This window comes from Dermacentor silvarum, chromosome 2 (assembly GCF_013339745.2).
Source record: "Dermacentor silvarum isolate Dsil-2018 chromosome 2, BIME_Dsil_1.4, whole genome shotgun sequence".
Lineage (NCBI taxonomy): Eukaryota > Metazoa > Arthropoda > Arachnida > Ixodida > Ixodidae > Dermacentor > Dermacentor silvarum.
In genome coordinates this window covers 56,017,118-56,044,500 of record NC_051155.1, presented here as the reverse complement: position 1 = coordinate 56,044,500, position 27,383 = coordinate 56,017,118, and the positions used below count along the sequence as shown (strand labels likewise).

General features: G+C 46.6%; 3 protein-coding genes, 1 long non-coding RNA gene and 2 other non-coding genes across 8 annotated transcripts in view; 2 read left to right on the top strand and 4 right to left on the bottom strand.

Annotated features, from left to right (window-relative positions):
* Positions 1 to 10,012, bottom strand: part of LOC119441495 (transmembrane 9 superfamily member 2-like) — a 194,004-nt gene extending 183,992 nt beyond the window's left edge. The window contains 1 exon segment of the mRNA XM_049661345.1: positions 9,812 to 10,012. Within this exon segment, the coding sequence (XP_049517302.1) occupies positions 9,812 to 9,997 (186 nt within the window). The 5' untranslated portion in view covers positions 9,998 to 10,012.
* Positions 1 to 18,353, top strand: part of LOC125943007 (uncharacterized) — a 203,004-nt gene extending 184,651 nt beyond the window's left edge. Inside the window, exon 2 of the long non-coding RNA XR_007465490.1 lies at positions 18,126 to 18,353. This is a non-coding gene — a long non-coding RNA (uncharacterized LOC125943007). The remainder of the gene's footprint in view (positions 1 to 18,125) is intronic.
* Positions 1 to 27,383, bottom strand: part of LOC119441492 (transmembrane 9 superfamily member 2) — a 271,918-nt gene that overhangs the window by 184,344 nt on the left and 60,191 nt on the right. For 2 of the 3 annotated variants that reach the window (XM_049661346.1, XM_037706114.2), the window contains exons 15-16: positions 23,381 to 23,549; positions 16,464 to 18,810 (exon numbers count right to left, since the gene is read on the bottom strand). In XM_049661346.1, the coding sequence (XP_049517303.1) occupies positions 18,743 to 18,810; positions 23,381 to 23,549 (237 nt within the window). In that variant the 3' untranslated portion in view covers positions 16,464 to 18,742. Of the gene's footprint in view, positions 1 to 16,463; positions 18,811 to 23,380; positions 23,550 to 27,383 lie in introns of those variants that run through there. The other variant, XR_007465488.1, reaches the window with a different exon arrangement.
* Positions 4,113 to 4,184, bottom strand: Trnam-cau (transfer RNA methionine (anticodon CAU)). The gene has a single exon. It is a non-coding gene; the product is annotated as a tRNA-Met (tRNA).
* Trnam-cau (transfer RNA methionine (anticodon CAU)) lies at positions 5,441 to 5,512 on the bottom strand. The gene has a single exon. It is a non-coding gene; the product is annotated as a tRNA-Met (tRNA).
* LOC119441493 (cytochrome b-c1 complex subunit 6, mitochondrial) lies at positions 13,219 to 13,794 on the top strand. The gene has a single exon (XM_037706115.2). The coding sequence runs from the start codon at positions 13,369 to 13,371 to the stop codon at positions 13,612 to 13,614; it is 246 nt and encodes an 81-aa protein (XP_037562043.1). The 5' UTR covers positions 13,219 to 13,368; the 3' UTR covers positions 13,615 to 13,794.

Sequence of the window (27,383 nt, the reverse complement as noted above, 5' to 3'; positions counted from 1 at the left end):
GATATGGTTTAGGGCCCCTGCAACGTATACGTGGACACTTATCGTCGGAACAATACTGCAACATTTTGAACAATGTGCTGTTGCCATATGCGAGCAGTTTATTCCCAGACGGTGATTACCTGTTCCAACAGGACCGGTCACTGATACACACGGCGCGGGCTGTCAAGGAGTTCCAGGCGGAGCAGCACATGCAGCTACTGGAATGGCCTCCGAAAGGAGCGGACCTGAATGTGATAGAAAACGTGTGGGGCCGTCTGAAAGCTTCTTTGGCAAGGAAGCCCCTTTATTCCGCGACTTCTAACCAGTTGTGGGCGCAAGTCAGCAACGAGTGGGAAAGGCTGAAAGCCGATCGGGAATATGTTCGATCACTTTACGACTCGTTACCGTCCAGAATAGCTGCAGTCGTTGCTGTAAGTGGTCACATGACTCACTATTAGATTTGCTCATGTTTTTATATTTGTTCTCATGGTCTTGTTTAACTTGAATTGCAAAAGTGCAATTTTCTTGAATAAAAAGTTTAATAATTATCCCTCTTACACTCACTTTTTTCCTTCACGCGCCAATCTTCAATCCAGATGGACCTTGAAATGCAGAAGGTATCAGCTCAGCGAACAAAAAATGCGGCTAGCAGACGACGAACAAGCGTATCGATGACGTGATGCGCCCGGTGGAAAGAGTGTTTCGCAAAGCACATGCTGCGCATGTGCAATGTTTCCAACGATGGCTGTTACGCGGCGCTGATAGTGCCGTCGGCCACGCGCTCGCGTGTTCACCCTTACAGTGCTCACCGCTGTACGTACGTACGTACGTACGTGTGTGTGTGTGTGTGTTGTGTGTGTGTGTGTGTGTGTGTGTGTGTGTGTGTGTGTGTGTGTGTGTGTGTGTGTGTGTGTGTGTGTGTGTGTGTGTGTGCGTGCGTGCGTGCGTGCGTGCGTGCGTGCGTGCGTGCGTGCGTGCGTGCGTGCGTGCGTGCGTGCGTGCGTGCGTGCGTGCGTGCGTGCGTGCGTGCGTGCGGGCGTGCGTGCGTGCGTGCGTGCGTGCGTGCGTGCGTGCGTGCGTGCGTGCGTGCGTGCGTGCGTGCGTGCGTGCGTGCGTGCGTGCGTGCGTGCGTGCGTGCGTGTGTGTGTGTGGTGTGTGTGTGTGTGTGTGTGTGTGTGTGTGTGTGTGTGTGTGTGTGTGTGTGTGTGTGTGTGTGTGTGTGTGTGTGTGTGTGTGTGTGTGTGTGTGTGTGTGTGTGTGTGTGTGTGTGTGTGTGTGTGTGTTGTCACCGCTACGAAATGCGTCACTTTTGTGGAGTCGGGGGTCCGAGCGGGCCGTGCGGGCCGTGCCAGGTGCCAAAGAGAGGTCCAGCACGACGTCCGAGCGATACAAAAAATAAAGTTTTGTGTACAAATATAAATGATCATGGTTCACAAGAAGGGCTGCATGATTCTTAGAGCACACACCAGTCAAAGTGTTTATAGTCGTTATCAAAATATTATAGTACTGCGTAACAATTTACTGCTAATTCCATCTCCAGCACACGGTGATGGTAATTCTATTTATCTACAGTTGCTTTAAATGCCGTTACAACTAAATATTATGGGATCCATCTGAGTAGTTTTAGGTTTAATTTCGGGAAGAGGAGAAACAAGTGAGGGCGGCGAAAAGGCCTGAGGAAACGTATCGTTCAGCACTTCAGCGTATATGCTTGGTCGGGAACATTGTCCTTAGTGCGGGCTTTGTAGTGTTATTTCTCCAAAATTTTATACTGTTAGTTTTTAATAGCTTGGGAAGAGTAACACTGTAGAAAGAAAACGCTGCTGTTATTAGTTTAGAGGCGCATGTTTCGGCAGCGGCCTTGTATATGAGAACCATATGCAGTGTGCAGGCTTTGGTGACCGTTTAGCGATACGAAATATGCGTTTTTTTTTTTTTTTTCACTTAGCCTGTTTAGGTGCAGGTTATACCATGGTGCATTGCTGTTTGAATATATGCGTCGGATAGGGATATAACGATTCATTAGATGATTGCAGGAAATGTAGCTTTTTTAATCATCCTTTATTTGCTTAAATCGTTTACGTGTCAATGGTTGCAAAACCGTGAGCGTGGAATATAATATACCATAGTCGCTTATGCCAGGTAAGTGCATCATTGGGGATAAAATATCGGCCGCCGACGTTAGCACAAGATCAATTAAGGATGACGTAGTGCCGGTTATACGCGTTGGAACGGTGACCGTTTGAGCTAGAGTAAAGTCAAAACAAATTGCGATAAACTCATCAGCCTCATTACACGATGGGTTAGAAAAGGGACACACACTCGACCAGTCGTCATTAGTAAACTTAATGTCGCCCATAAGAATTACCTACACTCCCGGGAACCCGACTGTAACCTGATTTAAGCAGTCATGCAAGTAAACGCAAAACGAACGATTTGACGGTGGCCGGTAGCAGATGCCTAAGATAATTTTCTGGAAATCAACGGTTAAACAACATCAGCCTGATTCTATTTCAGAGATTACTGGGATAGAAAAACATTCTGAAATTTTGGCTAATGGCAAGCTACACAACATACATTTTTTACGGCAATAAAATAGTTCAGCGTTTGATATTTTGTTAGTTGACCAAGTTTCGGTTATCGCTATCACGTCAGCGTCAGCGCTGTAAACTAGAGAAGACAATTCGTACCTTTTACTGAACCAAATACCAACATCAGTGAATGCGACGGAAGGAACACGCTTCGTGGAATTGTAAGCGTCTCCCCTCATTTTTGTTATTGCGAGTTTTGCAAAACACAAGAGTTCGCGAGCTCTGAATTCGGTTGGGGCCTATTGACCCTTTTCGCGAAGCAGTTTGTTTTAGAGAAACGAGATGGCGCTCACGGCGTCGCGCCATCTAATCCTGACTGAATTCATAATCGGAAAGCTTGGAATACATATTTAGCTCCGCTTTTAGAACGAGCACCATATACACTGCTTGCGCCGTTTGGACATAGCTTAACCAGCTCCGAAAGCACTTTTGCATGTTCTCTGAAGTTGTGATCAAAGCTTCGTGTCGTCCACCTAGTCACCGTCTACGATATATCCTAAAACAGGTTTTCTAAGCCGCGCCGGCGTCATGCACTTGCATTTAAACAAGGAGGCAACGGAGGCAGTTGAGGCAAGCAATGGACGCGTCACCACGTGATCAAATATGGCAGCGCCCACGGGATCAGCACGAAAAGGGTCAATATACTCTATTTCGTAGACAGCTTCGTTGGATAGTTCGTAGCCGTAACATGCACTTCTCTCCGACGATAAGCTTCTTGTACCAAAATTTTAAGGGCCCAATTAGGCATTTACCGTATTCTGTTAATTTACTTAATTCTTATACTTCGCGTTGTCTCAGAAAAGTATTCTCGCTCATATTCTTTTCTTTCTGTGGTTTTACGTGCCAAAACCAGTACTGATTATGAGGCACGCCGTAGTGGAGGGCTCCGGATTATTTTTGAACACCTGGGGTTAGAACGTTTAGAAAGAACTTGTTCCTTGGTTTTGGAAGCTGCAAATTTCATTATTAATGGTCGCGATCCTTGTTGTTTGAAGCGACCAACCCTATGTGCTCGAGCTATGTGATCACATGTTTGGGTGAGCTTTAGGATTTTGTTAATCAAATCTAAAATCTGTTCTTTCGACTGCTTCGAAATTAACCGCCGAAATATGTCTGGCACCCCGAAACAAAGAATAAACAGGTTGTCGCACACTGAACGATACGATCTTCCGCTTCATCAAGGCGCGCGCTAGGCGTGCTCGTGACACTTTCTACACTTTCAATCTTCTCGTGCAGTTGGCTGACATCATGCTTCCATTCAACGTTCACTGAAGACTATGCGTATATGATGTAGTCCATCAGAGCAGGGCACGAGGATGCTCATTAATAACGTACTGGCAGTTAACAATGAATCAGAACGACGAGCTTAAAGGTTTAACAAAGCCTAGCAAGATTTTATATAATTCGCTGGAATTGTAAAAGCCCCGTATCAATGATGTGATGTCAAATATGGAAAAAGAAAAAAAAAAAAGGGGGGGGGGGGGGTTACGTTAAGCAAAATGACATAAAGGTATATCCATAACTAATACTGCAAAAAACAAGTAGCAGAGCGTGGTTTCGATCCACGGACCTCTGGGTTATGGGCCCAGCACGCTTCCACTGCGCCACTCTGCTGGACGCCGGCACAGCCAGTTTTGTCGTCTGCAACGCATGTGTACGCATTGCAAGTGTATTTACTTTTGTACACGAATGAAGCCTGCGCGGCACAACTGAGACCAGGCCTGCGCTTGCAGGGTATATATTTATGTCCTTCACTAAAATTCCACTGCGGACGCACCATTTCTTTCTTTAATGACAGAGTTCTCGCTGTCGCCGGTAGTGTAAATACCAGCGTAAATACAGGGTCCTGCATATTTCGCTGCGAATGTTCAAAAAAAAAAAAAAAAGCTTTTGCGCTCACCGCTGCACTGTTCTTGCTCAAAGTTTGCAGAAAGATGGCATTTTGGAGTCGACTTCGTTTAGTATAACACTTGCCACAGTTAAATGCCTTGTTCTTAAGAAGAAAAAAAAGTGCAAAGTTGCCTTCACTTAAAAGGGGATGCGAGCTGCTGCCGCGACGTCGCAAGCATAAAATTGTGTCGCCGCCTGCCGGCAGCTGCAGAAAGCAGCGGGTCAGGGAGGTTTGCAGCGTGTTGCCCGCTACCGGAACATCAAAAAGCAGCGGCCTCAAACAAAAATTCCGTAGAAGTTGGTGCCAGAGCTGGCGCTTTTTCTGGCACGCCCCGCCCGCGACGGCGCCTTGCTGTGGATAAGGATATTTATTGAGGGACTTTAGATAAGGAAAGAGTGCCGATAACTGACGGTTGATGCGTCGTGGTAAAGAGCGCGCTCGCTAACTCCTGTGGAGCATGTTTGAGGGCGCTGCTTTTTGATGCGGGATGACGGTTAGTCACGTGACAGTTTTCATTTCTCGCGGACTTTCCTTATCAGCCGTGAAAATAAACGGGCAAGAAGTACCTAACCGAAAACATGCCAGTGTTAAGTTTCTTTCAATTTTATACAAACGCTTCATTGGCAATACACCGTTCTAAGCAGTAATGAAAAAAAAATAGCTAAATGAAACTAATTAGTAAATTGAATGGCACCAATAATAAATTACTGGCGGCTGCTCTACTAGAATGTGAACAATAAGCGCTTGGTTATCTTCGCGTAGAATGACCCGTCTTTTTGTTTTTTTTAAACGTGATGCATGATAGCTGGGACACCCTAGTATATGCGCGCACGCCGCTGTGTTCAACGTAGTTGTTTTTCCAGGTACGCAGGAATATCGCGGTGAGAAGACATTAAAGATCCGAATTAAAAATAAAGCTTTAAAAAAAAAACACTACGCTAAAAAAAAAAAAAAAAAAAAAAAAGTGAAAAAAGAAATGTAGCAGAGCGTGGTTTCGATCCACGGACCTCTGGGTTATGGGCCCAGCACGCTTCCACTGCGCCACTCTGCTAAGTGCTCACAACGCTCGAAATTTATCCTTTTCAACGTTTTACCAATTCAGTCCATTCAAATTATTTTTTTTTTTTTGAGGGGGGGGGGGGGAGGATTCTCACTTCTCGATTGCGAACTCACTGTGGCAGCTGAGGGACCTGCCAGCCTGCGATTCCGAGAAACTTCCGGTGTTGTCTTTGCGAGCTTGCCGAAAATGAAGTATGTTTTAAGGGAAACGCGCATGGGGGTGCCCAATCACATATGTATGCATAATTTCTCGAGCATTTTTATGGCGAAAGGCACTGATAAAATTGAAGTTAGCTCCTAACGAGACGTGCTGAAAACGTAAATTGGCTTCAATCTGTATGACGCACTACTGCGGTTTTTCATTGCGGGGTACGTCAGCGGGCAAAACCAAGGCAAGACAGGCTAGCCTCAGGGCCTGTGTTTGCAAACGTCGAAAGTGGGAAGCCTTCCGAGACCCGACGTCGGGTTTACAAGGCCCCGACGCTAAGACAGCCTGTTCGGTATCGTGGAATGCATATTAGTGATTCCACGTTTCTTTTCTAACTATAAAAAGTGTTACCAAACTACACTATCGTTTTGTAGCTGACCACAACAATATGGATAATTTTCGCCATAAAATGCACGAAACGTTATGTACGCGTGTAGTCGAGGAACGGTGTGCGTGTTTCATTTATTGGAAAAGCTCAAAGAGAGGATTATCGTACACTGCGACGCACGGGAAGAAGGCATTTCGTTCTCGGCAAGCTCCACTGGAAAGACACACGAGTCCGGTTTCTCGGAGCGGCAAGCTCAGCGCTGCATGGCGCAGCTCGTGTCTGTTCCCCTTTGATCCATTACAAACAAGCTCCGCCCACAAAACCGCAGTGCACTTGATTTTCACCTCTGAAAGAGTGCCAAATCAGGTGGAATCCACTCGCAGCTTAACGACTTTGATCGTCTAATATAAATGTTAATTAGGCTAACTTGAGAAAAAAAAAAGCTCGTTGTTGCATGCTAAATATATTGCTGAGCATTGATATCAGTATCACCCATAAAATTAGCCAAGACGTTCAGGTTTCATTGGAAAACCAGCTGCAGTGACACATCTGTACGCCGCTGGAAACGGCTGACGTGCAAAACCGCTTGTTAAGTGACGGAAATCAGCGAACCTAATTGGCTGGCGCAAATTGTGTTACAGTTTGACAGCGTCCATTTACCTTTTTTATTGTTAGGTTGTCACTGACTATATATATATATATATATATATATATATATATTTATATATATATAGCCGATCATACTGCTGTCCTATCATATCGTTACACTACGCGCGCACATTTACAGCGGCGAAGCTGCTGAAGGGAGTTCACATTAACGGTTTACGTGCAAGCTGCAGCGGCGCGGTGAAGTCCGACGGCGGCATACGGCGACGTGGTGGACATCAAATGTCAATCAAAGAACAGCTGCAGCAACACAGCCATACGTCGGAGCTCCGAATGTGCTTCGAAACGTAGTCATCGAGAGTCATAAATGTATACCTTGCGTATATAAATATATATATATATATATATATATATATATATATATATATATATATATATATATATATATACCCCACTCGAATAGAAAACAAATTGATTGCGTGGATATTTGTTGTGTCAGGGCCTTTTGAGTAAATCATTGCTGCGTTAATCCATGCCGTACCATACGTTATTATTATATGTACTCTCTTTTCCTTATGTTTTTTTTTTTTTCAGGAAAAAATTGTCTCCGTCAAAGCTAAGATATAATGAAACCAAAATGAATTAGATTCTGGGTTTTACGCACACAAATCACGATCTGATTATACGGTGACACTCCGAATTTATTCGGACAACCTGAGATTGTTAAGCGTGCAAAGAAGCATAGAAAGAAGCTCGGGTATATTTGTATAGTGCAGCGTTTACAACAGTAATGCAGACTTCTAGTACACTTCCGAAGGGTGTGTGAATTCAAGTATACATAGCTTCACTGTGATGTACGAGTTCCTTGGATTGGCATATACGTCTTATATCTGCAAAGCTTTTTTTTTTTTTTTTTTTTTTTTTTTTGCCGCACGCGTACGTATTGACAAAGCGTGACTGTGCGGGACCAACGTGGCGGCGCACTGGAGCGATACTAAAATTTCTAGGGTCCTTAAGAGCGAAATCTGCAGGATATCATCAGTAGAGACCGGATTTTAGGCAAATGCCTTTTTTTGTTCCTTGCGCTCCTATCGCCCCATTTTGATATATGAGCATGAATTAGAGGTTAAGAAGGGCTTTCAGAATGTTTTATAGTGCCTATAAATGCATATTTTATCATTTGTGCCTAAATGCATATGAATGCCTATTGTATTGAAGAGGGACGATGCAGTGGGGCATCCTTACCAGCGCGTACCAGCGCTATAAATGGCTATTTTCAATATCGGCGCCTATATGAACACTAACCTCAAGTTTCGCTTTCGAGTGCAGTTAGAGACCATTATTCATTTTACCGGGCAACATTGACTGCTCGGAATTCTATGGGGTTCATCCTAGTCATCTAGTTCAACGAACTTTCGGAAAACAATCCCTAGCAGCTGTGAAATGGGACGCGCCGCAGTTTGCGAATGCGAAACCACGGAGAGCCGTCAGGGGAAAGGACAGTAAAGAGCAAAGGAAGAAAGAAAAAAATGTAATGTGCACGCGGCTTTTGTTTTGTTTGTAATTTACTTTTTAAGGTGTTCACTGCCGTCGAGCGTTCCTTCTCAGCGTTGAAGATCATTCTCAGTGACAAGAGGAACCATTTTGAATCCAAAAAATCTTGAGATGGTGGTAGTTTGCTATTGTTTCCACAATCTTGACAGTAATTCTTAAGACTACGTTCCGCGTGTTCTCCAAACAGATTTCTTCAAACACGTGCACTTCAAGTGGGCGGAAGTGTATTTGGCAGCGTTGGGGCGTTTTGCTTGTACAATTCCGATAATGACTTTGTATATGACAAAATTGCCAGAGTTGTAGCTAACAGTCCTCATGTAAGAACATGTTAATTTCTTAATAAATTGTAGTCTCTCTTGCATTTATTGTTTGTCTGTTCTTGTTGTGTCTTAATTTAACTGCGTCAGGCAGACATAAAGTAGCGCTTTTTTTAATCAGTATTCCCAGCTTTCAAATATTATTTTTCATGCTTGTTTCACTTTATGAAACGCTCGAGTACAGTGGCCATTGAACATGAATATGAGCAGTGTGCTTGTATTACGCTAAATGATCGTCATTAGTCCAGCAGTTTTATGGGACAATTGCACAGCTATGTTCAACTGTTGGCTCCTTTGGGCCATCATAAGCAATAGCAGTTCTTGTTTTCCTGCCGTAGATAAAGGTCGCGCACGTCTTCGTTTGAAATTATTTTCATTTATGTAAACATTTATTGTGCCTATATTTACGATGTTGGAGGCCTAAAACGTTGCTTTGCCTGCCTATTTTTGGCGACTAAAACGCGCTTTTTTAATGCCCAAAGATCCGGCCTCTAATCATCAGTACTAACACGTATTCTCGAAGCTGTAGAAACTCTTATCACACGTTTCTCGAACGTCAAAAGATGACACTACAGGCATGTACGACGATTGCGAAACACGAGTAAAATGTTTCACTTTCATGCTAAATCTGGTCTCCAAATGAGAGACCTGGCCGGCGTGCATGCATGACATTACCGTGACGTGCATGACACGCAGCTAAATCTGCTGACCTAGTGCCGCAATGCTGGCTATCACATTTCTCATTAAAAAAAAAAATTAAAGAAACCAACGAGAGTTCTGCACGCGTTCGTGTTTCTTCTCGCTTCTCTCACGTGTGGCCGCCGCAGTGATCGCAAGAACGAAGCGAACCGGCGATCTTGACGTCATGATCGACGCATCCGGGCTGTATGAGCATGCTCATGATAAGTATCACGCTTGTTCTGTATATAACATTTTTGTAGTGCACGTGAAATGATCGTATTTAAATATGTGTTCACTTCAATAAGCTTCCCAGTTGAGTCACTGCCGTCCTGTCGTCTTCTTTCCTGTCCATGTGTTCTGCGCCGTTCTTAAGATGACGCATCCACCTCATCGGTATAGCGGAACTTAATGTGGTTCGAAGAAAGGAGATCAGTTATATATGGCACGCTGACGGCTTGCCACGCGGTTTTTTTTTTCTTTTTTTCTTTTTTTTTTTTTTTTAGAGGGCCTGGACCTGCATTTACTACACACACACACGCACACAGTCTGGAGTGTCATATGTCAGCGTATAGTACAGTCATGCGCACTCGTATATACCTGGCACTGGGCGGTGGTAGCGTCCTCCTTGCAGTAGTTGACCGGCGCCAGCCCCGGGAGGTAGAAGGCCACCGCTCCCGGTGCCCAGGAGGCCGCCTGCAGCACCAGCAGCACCAACAGCGGCAGCGACGGCTTGCTGGCGGCCTCCGCCATGGGGAACGCCTGCGCTGCACTCCGCGGGCCCATCGAGCGTCTTCAAAAGAACGTTCTTCTTCTTCTTTCTTCGGGCTCAAGCGCTGCGCGCCGCTCGGTTCGAGGATTTGGATTTCCTTCTACGATGGCGCTTACCCTCTGCGGGGGATTGGCCAAGATTTGGATGGTATTAGGACGTTGCTGTTAATACTAAAGTTGGAAGAAACAGATTGTCATGAATTAAAAATAACGCATGAAGAATTTCAGAGAATCTCCCTGAAACAACTATCAATTCCTCCACGGCTGAGCAAACGTCCCCGTCGTATAGTTTCCAAGAGAGGAGGCTCCGAGTGAAAGAATATTCGGAATGGAAAAGTTTGAACCAAGTTGTCTGGACGTTGATTCGAGCGTTTGATTTCTTCCGGGGGTCCGCGCACCTCGGGTCTTCACTGCAGTGTACTTGCAGCTGTTCGCCGTGACGGCCGCGCAGGAGAGAAAACGGCCCGAGCTTCCTCGTGTATGAGTGCACCCAAATATTTCCCTTAAAAAGTTGTAGAGTCGCGTAACTTCGCAGTGGATTTGACGCCGTATAGGGCTCCCGAATAATTTTGACCAACTCAGATTTTTTTTTAACGTGCACCTAAATCTAGGGGTGTCCTAATAGTGATATTGCCGAATCGAATGAGAATATTCGGGAAAAGTGACCTCTCGTAACCGAATATTTTATCACATCTAAAGCAACGTAAAATACCACGTTCGCGCCGAGTCCGCTTGGTTAAAAACGATTTTAAAAAATCAGTTGCTTATACCATTGATATACGCATGTCGCATATAGTTCACTAATTTCAAAACAGCCCTCACTCATACGTCGTTCCATCTCCTTCGTGATAGTAATGACTGTTCCTATTGCTTATATATCCGAAATAAATTAATATTCCACAACTTCGAACATCGAATTTCTCGAATGGAATACAAGTCGAACAGAAGATACGCATACCATTCGATTCGTATTTGAATAATCGCACACACCTCCGCCTAAACTAGATTATGCATTTGGCCCTCATTGAAATGCGGCCGCCGCAGCCGGTGACCGAAACCTCGACATCCCGCTCGGCACACAGCCGCAGATATACCGTGGCGGGTAAATGTTTCCGTTGCTTTCCAGAGAAGGTTAAATACGCAGCAAGCCCTCGTTATAACGAAATCGCGTTATTCGAAATACCGTTTTATTCGAAGTTTTAGAGGTCCCGACTGAAGTGCATGCATTTCATACCGCATTACTTTAAGTTGAGTGGCAGGGCAGACTCCGCTTGTACGAAGTGTGACGAGGGAAATCCGCACGAAATAGCTTTGGGCAATTTTTTTTTCCTCCGTGTCAACCTGGACAGTCGAAGAGCGCTGCGAAGACGCCACCTAGCCACGTGGCGACAGCTCCTCGGGATTCGTCCCGAGATAAACAGATGAGGCGACTTCCAGCGGGCGTCATCAGAATCTTGGTGCTAATCGTGTCGCGCTCCTGTTCAGCGCAGTTCTGTTCCAATCTACACTATCACTGACAAATGCAACGCGAACAGCAAATTACAGAGTATAGGATCAGTCTGTATATTCCATTAAAAACGAAAAGAAGGAGGCTTTTTTTTTTTTTTCTGCTTGCGCAAGCGGTGTCCATGACTCTTGCGGCCTCAGCAGTCTCACGGGCCCTGCCACACCAGTCTGCTTGTGTGGATGAGTCCTTACGAACAACCGCGCGTTTGAAAATGTTTACACAATTTTGGGCGAACATACTATAGTCCCCAAACAATAATGGTCAATGCATCTTACGTGCACCTATAAATTCCTTAGCGCTGCGCGCCCGATAATTTCCTGTCAAGAACACTATATGGCACGCTGACAAGCGCTTATATGCCGTTCGTGACCTGAAAGTATACCGGTAGCACAGCGTCGCACGCAAATTAGATGACGACTAACATTTGTACAAGATAAGTCCCAAAATGTGCAAATATTTCTGTGAGCGCATACGAGAGTGCGATTTCATACCTCGAATATATATATATATATATATATATATATATATATATATATATATATATATATCTTGTCGCCAACTTTCACCGCCGGTGTAAAGGGCACGCGTGCTCTCGCCCCACCCAGAGTGCTGTTCTGTACTTCGTCAAATTCCGTCATTTTTGTTTAATTCCGTAGTGGTGGCATTTTGAGCCAATCAGAGAGGCTCCACGCAGCCCTCTGGGCCAAGCAGAGCCGGCAAGATTGCGAATTTCACAATGTCCAGAATAGCAGCCCGAGCGGCGGGGCGCCGTTCGTCGCCGAATGCATATATAGTAGCTCTTTGAGACGCACGTGCTACAGCGCGAGATGTGTCGCGTTTATGCGCCGCCAGGGCGATAGGCGACAACGCGGCCCGCCGCGGCCCGCCAGGTTACGGCCGGGCCGCGTTTATATAGCCTAAATCCGCTGCGCGTCTGTTCTCGATAGGCGCCAAAATGTACACCCGGCCACAAAATATTACGGACCATGAATTCTGAGGACAAAGCTGAATATCTCCGCTGCAGCCCCACAACGCAGCGCAGCCTGGTATTTCCACTTCGGGCCTCGATATGCTATAACAACATTGTCGCACACAGTTTTACTGGCTACTGCTACAGGCTGCTCGGGAGTCCAACGTTTTCCGAGATCCCGTGGTGCGTAAACTTTTGTGGCCGGGTGTACAGTTCTTCCATGGGTTAATGTACACGTGTCAATTACATATACTCGAAAACATATTTGACTACTTTTACTGTTGCTATGGCAATCAACGGCTGCAGCGTACCAGCGCTGCCTAGTTTTGTTGAAAAAAGACATTGTATTTTTTTTTAATTGCACTTAGCATTACCAGCGCCTCCTCGGGGCAATCGCTACAGCGCTGGGTACGTCGGATATGTTGCCCATCAGCAATGACCACGCAGCGACGTACGCGGGAACCAGCGTTGTATATGGAACGCTACAAGGCACACACAACCAACGTCTACAGTACAGATCAAGGTTGAGCCGTACCAATTGCGGTACAGCTAGCAGACCACAGTGCAAACGGAACGCTGTTTAGCGTCGCATGCCTGCTCATGGGGACGCAATTAAAGCGAAAAATTATTTCGATGCGCTTCGCTATCGTAAACGAGCACAGTGAACGAATGTTCCGGTAATTTTGGCATTGGTCCAACTACGTACGAGTTTTCTTTCCTTTCATGGACACGTGACGTCTTTAAGGCCATCATCATCATCGCTGAGCCAATTTCCTCTCGCTTCCAAAGCTGCGCCATAGACCTCGTTGAAACCCGAGCGTTTCCTCTGTAGCAACTACTACAGTATCGAAGAAGTCGCTATAGCCTTTCAAGGACACGGTTCGAGCGTCCTTATAGCAACAGGATATCATGGACAAAAAGGCGAAGAAGGAAGCGGCCTCCTCCGACGAAGGCCTGGTGGACCCGCTGGACACGCTACGAGCCGAATGCCGCGCCAAGGACAAGTGCGTCGCCTACAACCAGAAGCTGGACGAGTGCAACGCGCGCGTCCGCAGTCGCTCGCAGACGCTCGAGTCGTGCACCGAGGAACTGTTCGATTTCCTGCACTGCGTCGACCATTGTGCCTCCAAGGATGTCTTCAAGCACCTCAAGTAGCCAGCCTTCCAATGGTGCGTCGTCTCGGTTCGCTGTGCGCAAGTTTCGCGGACGTCTTCCCGTACGGTGTACGAAGACAGCTCGAGGAACTTTTCCAGGTGACATAAATGACCCGCGCCCGGATTGCATGCGACGGAAAAGCAACACGGCGCAGCGCTGAAAAAGCAATAAAGCCACCCCCGCCCCTCCCGAAACCCACTGTAAAAAAATAATACAATTACTGTGTCAATCCATTTGCAGTTGCAATAGAAGTGCACGTTGCTTGCCGTGTTTTTTTTTTTTTTTCGTTTTTTGTCGTTGACAGCAGTGCTGTCGGCAGTGAAGTGCTTGTAGACCTGCCCCACACAGAGGCCTCGATCGGCACTGCCACTGGCACATAGTTAATTGAACTTGTAAACAACTTTTAAAACGGTTCGCGCTTCAAGCAATTTGTACAGAAGGACACTTGTAGTGGAAAGCACGATGTACGCAGAAAAAAAAAAAAAAAAAAATCGTATTGCTTCTATTAACTCGACTCTCCCAGACGCGCACATAAAACCGAGCATTACATTACATTTGGCCGCGGCGCTTGAAGGAGGCGCTCTAATCAACGGCAGAACCCCTCGGAAGTAAATTAACCAATTGGCACGTAGAAAATAAAAAGTTGGCACGTACGGTACCTGCCGAAAGTTCCAAGCCACTGCGCACGTATGTGTAGTACAGCCGTCGCGTCGCGTACCCAAGATGAACGCGGTGCTCTCCCCCCTCCCGAGCTTTGACGTGACGCAACAGTGACCGAACTCGTCTTTCAGAGATTCGAGTCGTTTTGTCAAGAGTGGCACGTCAAGCCACGCGGACAGTTTCCTCGAGCACCGATCTTAGTCGCCATTTTGGCCCTATGTCAAGAGCGCGTATGTTGCGTCCTTTTCATGGCGCTAACACGGCTGCGTTTGGCGCAGCAGCATTTGCTTGCGGAGAGCGCGTGTTGCGTCCTTTTCATGGCGCTAACACGGCTGCGTTTGGCGCAGCAGCATTTGCTTGCGGAAACATCGTGCACCGGCATCTTGTGCCTAGCTGCCATAATCCAGACCCGAACATGGCGACGCCTTACATCTAGCTCTTTGTTAAAACAAACTTTCTCGTTTCTTTTTTTTTTCGTTTTTTTCCCCTGCACTGTAGCAGGTGCTCAACGAACCACTTCTGGACGCCGAGGATGGGAAGTATAGGGAGATAACTTGCACGACGAACAGCGTCACGTGCGATCACGCCCTCATAAAAAGGCCTAACCCTAAGCTTAACCCAAGGCCTTTTGCATTTTTTACCCATTTGCAAGGGCAGAAACAAGGCTAAGCCACCAGTACAATACAATATGAACATCCTTCCTTGTTTGCCTTTTTCATTTTTTTTCTCACCGAGCACAATGCCTCTCGGAATAAACGTGTACATCACAACTACTACGCAAGTCTTGACTCTGGAAACATCAAATCAGCCCTAAAAACGCAATCTTCCTGTATGCAAAACTTGACAAAATAAAGCGGTGCAGAAAAAAAAAATCCTATCAGCAGCAAGAAAACAAACTGGGTGATCCACACGAGTGTACCATCCATATACAATGTTGTGCTTCATGTGCAGTTCTTGTTACATAATACCATCATGTTACACAACAGCGCATTAGTGACAGCTGGTAAATCCGCTCTCAACCAGTGTGCAGGGACTCCTAATGCCATACATCCCCATGTTGTCCTTGTCGGTTGATGAAGGCAGCAACGTATGCTTGCTGGTCAGTCTTACTGAAATAGTATCAAGTGCAGTGCAACACCAGGACATGTACACAAGGAACAATAGTTGTATATCTTATCGAAAAATCAAAGCAGTTGTGCATCTCTCATTCCTCCTCCTGTCCACGTCCAGGTGTTGCACTACACTTCCTCTTGCATGCAATATGCACGACCTGCTGGCATTGAAATGAGGTATTTAGAGCTATTTTTGCCTATTTTTCTGACAGAAGGGGCCATACAAAGCAAAAACACTGCCCACAGCCCTAGGCGAGTGCTGAACACAGCCCCACAGAATGTGGTCACGAGTGCTGGGGATTTTTCAGCATCATAGGATCCTGTATAGCAAAGATGTGCTTGTTAGGCTAGAACTCTAATGAAACCCCTATGCAACTGCATGTGTTGCGAAGGTCACAGAAGCAAGGGCCTCGGAGGTGTTTCCTTTTTCAGGAAGCCACCACACTTGTGGGGTTGAAGCAAAAGTTGAAGGAACTGCAAGCCAAGCACATAATGAACACAATAATATTGTCAGAGTTGGCAGAGTCCAGGAAAAAATAACGAAGGTTCTTAGAAACAGCTGCTCCAAGACCACCATCTTGCCCTGTAAACAAAAGCTATTCGTCACCAGACAGCTGTGCGACCTCGAATGACACACATGCCCTTAGCTCACTGGCATAACCGCCAGCTCAACAACAAACAGCTTTAGTCAAATAATGGTTGCTCTTGTACCATCTAAGATTGATTTTGCGTGTTCATTGCTGAAATACTTTCCTTTGCAAATGCACACGAATGCTGATGCTGCAACCCAACATACAACCAAGGCTCAAAGTGCAGCAATCCCTTGCATGAGTGCGAGTGCTAACGAGTCAGCAGTTTTCAGGTAATGAAACACAAGCTGAAACAGACACAGTAGCCACTGTGCACGGAGGCACTGAAGATGGTGCAAGGGGAAAATCAGTTATACAATACTGAGTGACTCCAATCAGTTGTTTCTTAGACATTGTTACACAAGTTCTTTACTTGCAACAGCACTCTAGAAATAGTTTGCCTGCCAAAACCACCCCCCAATGAAAACAGCGAACACTCACAAGACAGTTGAGCAACATAATAAATTTAATACATGCTTCTTCAGTAGCTTATCTTGCACAGCGTATGTAGTGCTTCCAAGCATGCTACAGCTAAGCCCACAAGACAAAAAAAAAAAGGCAACCTTCAGTTGCTTCAAAACACACCACCTAAGGATAGCATTACTTGACTATGATCAAACGCTGGCCCAAAACATAACAGACCACAATGGCATGTAAACAAAAAAAGAATGAATCCTCGCATTACCCAAACATCAATTCTAGGAAACGAAGTCGTAGAGCTGTAGTGCTTCACACAAACATGGTGTCTACAACAACAACACAAAGTTTGACTGACAAGTTTGCCTAGATTCGTGGCGTTACATTTCTGCATGAGAAGTGCATTGCTGCTATACTTGCTCATGCACAAATGAACGCACTGCACTGCATGCACGACGTAGCACAATTTCGCAACTTCAAAGCACTGTGGCGATTTACAACCTAAGAAGACTTTTCAAGAGCTCATTCCTTATAGTACAAAATGAAGATTTCGTTAGTTTTGGGGTGGCTAAAAATTTCAGCAGCAGTGCACATGGGCATCCCGGGCACAGAGCTGTGTAAGAAACGTGACGAGCTCGTGATAGAGCTGATGACGTGGCATGCTACAGCGATACTGCAGCAGGAGATTGCCAGCCAGGACATTTTATGACTTATCCTAAAAAAGTGCCCATGGAACGGGCCAGTTTCACACACCCTAAACCACTGCCCACGCTCAAGACAACCTTTAGAAAAAAGGAAAGTCATCACATTTTATCACAAGCATTACAGGGCACACAACTGTACACTACAGCTTCCATCTGCTGGAATATTCCGAGCAAACTATGTGAACCATGATAATAATAATAATAAAAAGAAAGTTTGTGCCAGGTCAACTGAGAGGTATTGAACACTGCATGAAATATACAAAGAAAAAAAAAAACATCACATTTACAACTTTGGTGCACAACAGGCTTTTCATTACGGGAAAACAAATAATTTTTAGTTTTGCACACAATTAGATTGCCTGTAGAGCTTTCAAAAACCAGTGCCACAGCCTACTAGAATGCGACAAGATTGTTTGACAAGGTGGGCGTGTTCTCGATAACTTAAATGTAAAGGGACTTCACACACCAATTGCAAAGTTCATTAAAATACACGGCTGTTGACGGGTATGAAGAAAATAACAAATGAACAGCATTACTATAAAACACATGCCTTACCCAGCCAGCATCTCCCACTTTTGTGTGCAATGCACAGCTTGAGAACTGCATTTAAACTGGTCGTGCGGACCTAAAGTGTGAACTAACAGCACTTGCCCTGTTCTAGTCGCATAACTAGCAGAGTAGACCAATAACCTCATCATAACAATAAGTGTTTGAAATTTTGTTATCGACTAACTTGACTGCAGTAAGCGAGCCCATGCTGTGCCCAAAAGAAGAAGAAGAAAAAAAAAACCCCAAGAACATGTAAGCATTAATCTGCATTCACACCACATGCACCACAATCACACATGTCTTCCTCGTAATAGCCACCCTGTGGACAATCGCCAAGGAGCACTCGTGGCGTGATTAGCATAACTAAGGGTGAGAAGGAACATGTGCAGACTAAAGTGCAACGGCAACCATACAAGATGGCAACAAAAGACAATTGCCAGGTAGCGGTTTCTTCGGGCCAGTGAATTTGACTATCGCCGTAGCTTGAACGATGCGACGCCAAATGTACTTTTTTTTTACTCCGCAGACTGGGTCTGTCTAGCGTTCTGCTCAAAACTATGGCGTGGACACAACGAAACAAATTGTAACACAAACATTGTAAAAAAGAAATAAACAAAGGCAGGCAGGGATGGGGGAGGGGGGGGGGGCATTGCACGCTACGCGAAACACACACAAAAATATGCAGTAAAAACACTTCTCAGTACTACTACAAAGCAACAAAAATGGACAAGACTACACACGAGAACGCCACGCTGGCACAAGTGCAACAGTGGCTCTCTCTCTCCCCCTCCAGGGTGGGTTCTTTTGGTGGTTCACTCCTCAGGCACAACACCTGCCACGTGACAGGCTTGGCGAGACAGTTTGGCCATTGCCACACCGGAAGGGACCCCCACAGAAGTTGTCGTCTGCACCTGCCTGGAGACAACAGGCGGACGTACGTACGGCAAGCTGCCGCCACAAACCAATGTCTCATTTCTGCGTCCCATGCAAGAGCGCTCGGCCAGCCACGACAACCATCTGACACTGACGGCGCATGGTGGACGTCTTGTCCCGCTGTTCAGTCGACCTTGACGACACTGTAGATCTTGCGCACGAACCAGAAGCAGGAGAAGAAGCCCACAGTGCCTGCAAGGACATAAGAATCGTGGCTGTGACGAACGTTTTTTTTTCAGTTACAGCTAGCTGCCTTAGACTTCTCTAGGTGAAGTTCCTTCCTGAAAAGCAAGACTCAATTTCTCGCACACTTGCTTCAAGTGGGTGTGCATTTCGAAACTGCTGCTCCTTTGCAGAATTGCATTTTGGCTATACGTGGAAGGTCTTGTTTGCGATGGCCGCAGCTTTGCCAGTGCCGAAAAGGAACACTGTGCATTACTGTTGTGTAGTTAACTGTCATAACAGCGACGGAAACACAAATGGACCGACACTGCCGGTACAAATCTACCACTTCCGGAGGAAATGGTATGAGAAAAGCAGATGACAAAGAAGACGACACACTAACTCTATGCTCACATGCCAGAGCATGGGTCATACCAAAACGTTCCACACATTCTTTTGCAGCCATCGAGCCAAACAGCTTAACTAAACATTTGTTTTGCAAACTACACGGACTGAATGCACTTAGCGCTCACGGTTTGCACGATGACGGCACCAGTAGCAGAGACGTTAAAACACGCGGGTGCGCTCACAGTGCCATGACGGCGCTGCCCAGCGGTGCTTTTCTCGTCTATAGCTAGCGCAACTGCAAATTGGTCAAGCTGTAATGCCTGAAGGAAGAGGGCCAGAAATTGCTTCCAACCTAAGCTGAGCCTGCATATGCTACTGTGCTGGGATTCTGCATTTAAGGCAAGTTCACATCCCGCAAATAGTGGCAGTAAGGACATCAAAGATTTGGCTAGTTGGTTCTGCATGATTAAAAAGAAGCTCCACGTTTAGGCGAGGACAAGACTGAAGAACAGACATGGACAAGCGCTGACTTTTCCTTGTCAAAAAAGTCGCAGTTTCGCCCGAAAGGCACAGCATCGATTGCGATAGTAAATTTGCAGACAGCTATACGAAGCAAGGATAGCAGTTTTATCGGCCGTATAAACTTGTAAACATTTGCTTACTAACTAAATTAACAAGCATGGCGTCATGTGCGCACACTTGCTGTCAAAACACTGGAGTGAGAAAGCGCGGCAGCAGCAGCAAGCGAATTGACCTTCATGCTGCCTCTCACTTCAATGTGAACTAAGTGGCGAGAACATAGCGCACACGAAGCTATCGGCACTCTTTGCACTCTGTCCCCATCGCAGATCGCTTTCAAGATAGCGCCCGCGCAGCCGCCGCCAAAGTAGAACGCCCCTCCCTTCCCTCCCCCCAGTGCCTTGCGTGCGACGGAAGACGACACGCTTTGTCTCCCTTACGTGCCGAGATTGAGCCACCTTCGTCGGCTCACCCTTGCATGCTTTCACTGGCACATGCAGCATACGGTGCACGGTGAAGATTTTATCGCCTGTTGGCTTATACGGAGCATCGCGGCGATACCGTCGACGGCAGAAATGCACCTGCAGTGTCCATATGCAGTCAACGAACAATTTTCCGGGCACCCTATTTTTCGGACATGCCCGATAATTGAGATGCCTTCGGGGCACTGCCACGTACCCTATAGAGTCAATGTATAAGAACGGCTGAAATTTCGGATGCTCAAACTTCGCCGTCCGATTTTCGGACTTTTTGCCATCACCGCAGGTCATTCACCACACCGCATCACCACATGGCATTAATCGAAGCCACCAGCATCGCCATTTTGATTATCTCGACGCCTCGAATAGGCACTCTTGTGCCTATTCTGTGGTAGCCACAGCCACCACCGCAGCGATGCTAGGCCGAGCAACTTCCGACGTTCGCTACCAAGCTTCTTTCTGTTCGATGCCGTGTTTTTCATTGAAACAATTCGCCGCTGTTAGCAATGGCATCGACTCTGCCTCTGCAATCCTTGCCAATGTCTTGGAAGCTCGGAAAGCACGACACGTTGCACAATGGCGGTTCCCAGAAGTCAGCTTCGCCTCAATACAGCAATGTTACACAGTGAAGCATATGAGAAATATTGCGGTGAAACATACCAAGAGTGGGAAGGGGTAACTGTCACGGGAAATGTTATGTATTCCGACGGGTGCACACTTGCGCACCCGCCGTTCTCCTATCGCAGTTTGAGCACCGATATGCGTCATAAGCGTACTGGCACGCCTTCAGAGCTATTTCGGACGTGCCTGTGGCGATTTGAGCCCTTGGGGGCTGTAAAAGGCATGAATTCATGTTTTCGAACTGCCCGATTTTTCGCGGCCCCTAGGGAGTCCGAAAAATCAAACGTTGACTGTAATTTCTATCTCAATAAAAGTCACCATTTTACACTTTCAATCATGCAGTGGGGAACTTAAGCCTCCTTCTCAGCAGCGACATTTTAATTTTTCTCACACCGCATGCATTAATAACAAAAATGACACGCTACCAGCATAAATGGAAATTCAAAGCAAATAACTAAGCAGGATTAGCTTTGCATTTTCATTCTCGCCAGAGTGCATAGAAAATGCTGTGGTTCATTTTCAAACACAGACCATCAAAGCTATGAAGTGTTTAGCAACTACACATCCTTTGATGGGCCACTGCACTTAGGGGGGACACGGGTCTTCGAGACCGAAAAATCGCTTTTTTGAAAACATTATTTTTGGATTCTACAGTGTCTGATGCATTATCTCAGAAATTTTCACGCATCTTGGACCAATATTTTGGTCGTAATGACGTTTTGAATCACGTCGGCGAGCAGAATCACGTCGGCGCATCACGGAAAAACGGCCTTTTTCCGTGATGCGCAGTTGCCGTTCTAGGTTTCCGATCGCAGCCATCATGGTCTTGTTTGAAAAAGCCACTCTTCTCGTTTATTTTTCGCGCCACCGCTACTCTGTGCGCTGAATGGCTACGAAGAAATAGCCCGCAAAAAAGTTGTCCCGATGCGCAATTCCATTCGTCGACTGAGGCGTGTGACCGTCAGCACGCCATTCCATTGGTGGATTTTTGCCGTCGTCTGCTCGGGCCGCTCAGGCGTGCGAAACTCGGCACGAAACGATGTCAAAGTCGGCTTTCTAGATGCCGCGAACGGAAGAAACGAGGGGTGTTAACTTTCGAAAGTGCGCAATAGCTTTTAAAAATGCGCTCGGCACGGCGGCCAGCCCTGCTGAGCGCCGCCGAAGCCTCCTCCCGTGACTGCGAAATAGGCTTAGCAGATGAAAGCGGTACTGACAGCGGCTTGTGTTCATGCGGCATTCGAGCACAATTACTGCAGCCTGACGATTTGGAGCTGGTGAAGACTTCAGAAAAAACTGCGAGGCTGCTTCTACGCCGGCTACCAAGCGAAAATCGCATTTTCTCGCTCACCCTGAAGCCACCACGCTGATGCCGCCGTGGCTGGCTCGGATGCGCTAGCTGGCGACGCGCTTCGTTATCGTAAGCCTCGATTCTATAAATACTCCGCTGTCTTGTGTAAAGCGCAGGTTACGGTGTCGCAGTGGGAAGGGTGAACGGGACAGCGGTCCCGCCTTAGAGATAGTTATCTCGTGTGCAATCTGCGGCGATGCCGCGTCGGCACGGAGTTGGCCGCCATTCACGCGTGCACGCCGTTCCTCGTGAACTATCTCGCTGTGCACGACACACGGAGTACCAGTCATTGGCAAACAGCAATGACATTTTTTGCGATTAAAGATATTCATCTCGCGCGCGATCTACGCTGATGACGCGTAGACTAAATGTGCAACCCATCCCTCGTGAACAATCTCGCTGCGTGCGAAATGCGGTGCTCCGGTAATCAACAAACGACACCTTTTTATTAATTTTTTTATTTTGCTATATGAAGCTAAATGCATTATGCTTCAAGTGCTGCAAGCAGATTGCTATGGGGCTTACTAGTCAAGTCTGAATGTAAACATGCAAATAGCATTACTGTATTGCACTGAGTAAAGTTTGTTTTCTTTTTTCTCATTTTTCTCAAAACATGGTTTTTGGTCACTTTGCTTGTTTGCTGCATCAATATCTTTGGACCTAGGACAGCTAGAGCTATTATTTTTTTTTTGCAGCATAAAGCTAAATTGGTTGGCAAGGAAACGCTGAGAGCATATTTTTAATTTTCAACTTCAAAAAAATTTTATTTACATCTACATTTGCTCTTATTATTGATAATGTGAACACATAACTTCAATGAGCTGTAAAATGACGAATTATTGTTCAATTTCTAATCTGCTTGCAGCGTTGCTATCCTTATGCACTGTAGTATCCAACTATATGTCTTTTACAACTTTCGCTTTAGCAGGTCAATTTTCATTGTTTCAGCAAACAATAGAAGGCGATTATTAATTATCTTGGCAACCACTATGCATATGCAAAATATAATTGGATATTTAAAATCAACACAAAAAACTGAATAAGCATATGCAGTTTTATCAAATTTCATCAAGAAATAACAAAGTTATCTCAATAAACCATGTCCCCCCTTAAGGTACGGCATCAAAATGTGTTCCTTGTTCGTGTACACTTCTGTTTATGTTGGTGGAGCCTCAGATAATGGCAATGCAAAGTACCAGCAAGTTGCTGGCCTTATAGTGTCTAGGCAACCGAAGTTCTGTGTGATGCAATAATGAATCCTTGGCAAGCAAGCAAGCCCACTCACCGGTGAGGAGGAAGAAAAGGAACACAATGATGAGGGTGTATCCAAAATAGAGGAAGGTGGAGGCCACGCCCGTGATGCTGAGTCGCGTGAAGTAGTGGATGCAGTAGACAAACAGGTAGAACGCCGTACAGCCACTGGTCAGGAAGGACCGCCACCACCAGTGGTAGTCCTGCACATTTCAACAGGCAACAAAAGGCACGCTAGTGAGTCCAGTAGGCTGAACAAAAAGGCGACAAGGGCAACGCTTGCTACAAAAAAAGAAAAAGAGGATGTCTGCCAATTGTTGGGGTCCTTACTCAGGACATACACCTCAACTTATTCTGTGACAACTTGGAAGCCATCAGCACTTTGCATTTCCTGGATAGGCTCCACTACAAGTAGTGACCAAGCACACACCGCTTATTATTGGTGACATGACTAGAACCAGCGTATTGTCATGTTGCAGTGATGGTGAATAGCCAGACAGTGCCAAAATTGTAAGTCACGAATCCAACTCTTTAGGGAGTGAACTTGTGCCCAGAGAAGCAAGAAACACTCAAAGTACAGTGACAGCGGCAAGTATAATGGCCCATTGCTGAAGCCTGATCTCGTGGGTGATGCCTGTCTGCTATTAATAGTACGTGTATCACCATACATTCTAGAGCAGGGGTTCTCAGGTACGTTCATCCCAGGGAACCCTGCTAAGCTCCATAAAGTGCCAAGGAACCCCCCCGATTTAACCGAATTATCGAGGGTATCAAGAAAACAAACAAATGCTGCACTACGTCAACACGCTTTTATTTACTCAATGAATCGTCAAATCTTGTTTAGCACAAGACCAGTGCGGTACCTGAAATTCTCTTCATCTCATGACTGATTAGCGCTAGCAGCGGCGAAGGCCTCGCGACATCCTTCGCGGCGCGCGTTTTCATCTGAGATGCGCTTTGCACCAACGGGCGCACCCTCCCGATTATTTTTTCGCCACTCAGCTGCTCGCCAACAAATTGTCCGTCCATCGCGATGTAGCCGGTGCTTTTATTGCGATAGCTATTATATGGACACTTCCACCGGATTTCTGCCGTCGCCGTCGCCGTGAGGTTCCGTATAGATAAAATCTTCACTGCGCGCCGTATGCCCGAGTGGAAGCGTACGGGGACGCACGCTGTCACGGAGAGTGAACGCACTCAATCTTCCACGCGCAAGCAAGGAAGCGGGAAGCGAGCGCCGGAGGGAGCGGGGGGGGGGGGGGGGGGCGCACTTCTACTCTGCCAACAACCGCGCTCGTCGCTCGCTCGCACCGTCTCTTATCTCCACACGGCTCTGACCTTTATGCGCTGTGCATTCGCCGCTCAGTTTCCGTTGAAGCGATAGGCCGCACGTACCTTCGCCCGCTGCGGCGTATATGCGTTTGCTGCCAGCGTTTTGACAGTCGTTGTCTGCAGTCATTCAGTGTGATCTATTCATGTTTGTTTGTGCGCGCTCACACCACAGTTAGTAATAGTCGGGCCACATTTTCCAATGCACGCTACACATGCAATGCTGCCCAGATCGGCAGTGCAGCGCTACAGGTGTGTCCCTTCGCACGGGCTGCCCACGGGCAGCGCTTCTCATCAACACCACCGTTTCACACGCGCCTTCTCGTGGTCATCGAGTCTCTCTTCATGTCGGTCTACTTGCGCCGCAGCACACCTGCTTACTTAATCAGCTCATGTTTACTACAATTCATATTGCTACCAAAGCCGCTCACCTTACTTCGTATGACATTGCTGTGTTGCTATCGCATTCATTGCTTCGCCCTTAGGGCAAAACTGTGACATTTTTTTTTATCTTCGACAGCGTTGCACTGAGTAAAAGCGAAACTACTGCTTGCCGCAACCGCTGTCGACGAAACCGCGGCCGCTATCGACGCGATCATGGACGGTGACCTTGCGGTTCAGAAGGCAGGCGGCTGACAGACGCACCAAGTCAAAACGAAGCTACCTTTCGCTGCAAGAAGTGCGGACGAAACTGCGGTCGCTATCGACGCTGCCATGGGAGGCAACTACGCAGTTGTGAAGGCACGAAGCCTACGCGCGCATCGATTGAAAATGAAACTATTTGCCGCAACCGCTGCGGACGAAACTGTGGTGGTTATCGACGCAATCAGAGATAGAGACTAGGCACTTACGGAGGCATGCGAATAGCCGCGAACGCGGTGCTACGCGTGGCGATAAACGCAAGAATAGAGGCTTTAAAGGCACAATTAGGCACGAAGCGCTTCGGCGTTGCTGTCAGTCACGTGCCGCGTACGATTGCCACTGCGGACCACGGTGCAAGCTGAGGACCATGGCAATGCGGACTGCGCCGCTTCGTTTCGGTTGAACGCTACGCCGTTCTTGCTCTTCTGTGGCGCGCATTTGCGGTGCTCCGCGTTTTTTTTTAAATTTTTCCTCCAACGTATAGGTCAGTGCGCACGCTATCGGCACCTACCCTATCTACAAATAGGAGAAAGGCGCATGGTGGTAAGTTACGGCCTCCGAGATTCAAGTGCGAAAGCTTAGGCGCGCTGCCCGTTCTCAGAGGTTGGGTGGCTACAAGCTGCTTGCGTATTTATTGCGCAGTTCGCGCGTTGCTGTTACGCACTGTGATGTGCTTTTTGACACTCGGGCACCGTAACTCGGGCATGAGTAATGGAGGTTCTTTGGATCAAGCGCACCTCATGTTCGCCGTTTTAGACTCTTGTCGAGAGCGGGACCAGGGAAAATTTATCAGTGGCTCGTGGAACCCCGAGCAGGGGCCTGCGGAACCCGTAGGTTCCGCGGAACCCACTTTGAGAACCCATGTTCTAGAGTAATCGCTGGTGCTCACATACATTTGAGAATGTGCAACACTACAGAGTCCACAACGTGTGCACAATCTGATTTGGTACTACAGAATCAGTGACAACATTCGAGGAATTTCGGATACAGCAGGGTTTGCTGCTGAAATTTTTTTGGGGCGAGATCTTGCAAGTGGGGGGCACGGGGTGTACACATAAATGTTTTTATCACTTGTTTTTTTGATACAGCCACTGTAGCATTTTGAACGGAACATTCAACGATTTAGCATTTTGGACACTTTAACAAAAAAAAACGAGAGTCCGTGACGCAGCCTGGGTGGGGAGGAGGCTGGGTATACATGCAATTAACCATTTTAATTTTTTCAATACAACCATCCCGCTATTTTTCAATGGTACACTCGGCAATTTTGCAATTTGGACACATTAACGAAAGAAAAGTGAGCCAGCGACGCAGCCTACCACAATCAACAAACTTTGCCAGGATACGAAAAAGCACAGCTCGCCGCTGTCAAAATGAGCGCCAGAGATTAAAATTGGCGTCAGCCAATAGGAGTGCTTCTTGTGCGCATGTGGCAGCAGTGACAAATCACAACGCCAGTTTTTCATCTTTTCGCTTGCTTATTATGCTTTTAGTTTTGCATGGCAAAATGCAACGCTGGAGCTACCTGAAGCCCCAATCTCTCCTCTTTATGACAGTACCACGATGGCAGCACTGCGTCAAGGTAAAGCCACACAATCCATGGTGCGATGACACCTCTCGAAGCCGGATTTTCTACCCAATTTTTCTTGCCAGCAAACTAGAAAAATGCAATTTTATCAACTTCTACTTTAGATTTCTTTCAATGTTTCCCCGCATGATGAAGGACCACATGAAATTGCAAAATAATTTTTTTTTAAAATCGGAAACTGATCAAATGGGCCATTCTATTTGCCGAGTTTCCCCTCCAAAGGGTGGGCAGTAGAGTGGAGTAGCAACCAGCATTGCCCCACTGCTCATCGAGGGGAGAACCCTGAATGCAGCATGCGCATCTTGTGCCAAGCGACAAATCAACAACGGTGACAATCCAGTTAAAAATAGTCACCGTGAGAAGTCAAAACAATGTACGCATACTCAGAACTTCACCGATGGCTGGGAAACGGCTGCAAACATGTGTCGCATGTCCTGCACGTCTCTTGCACTGTAAGGCATGCTCCCCTGAAAGTTCA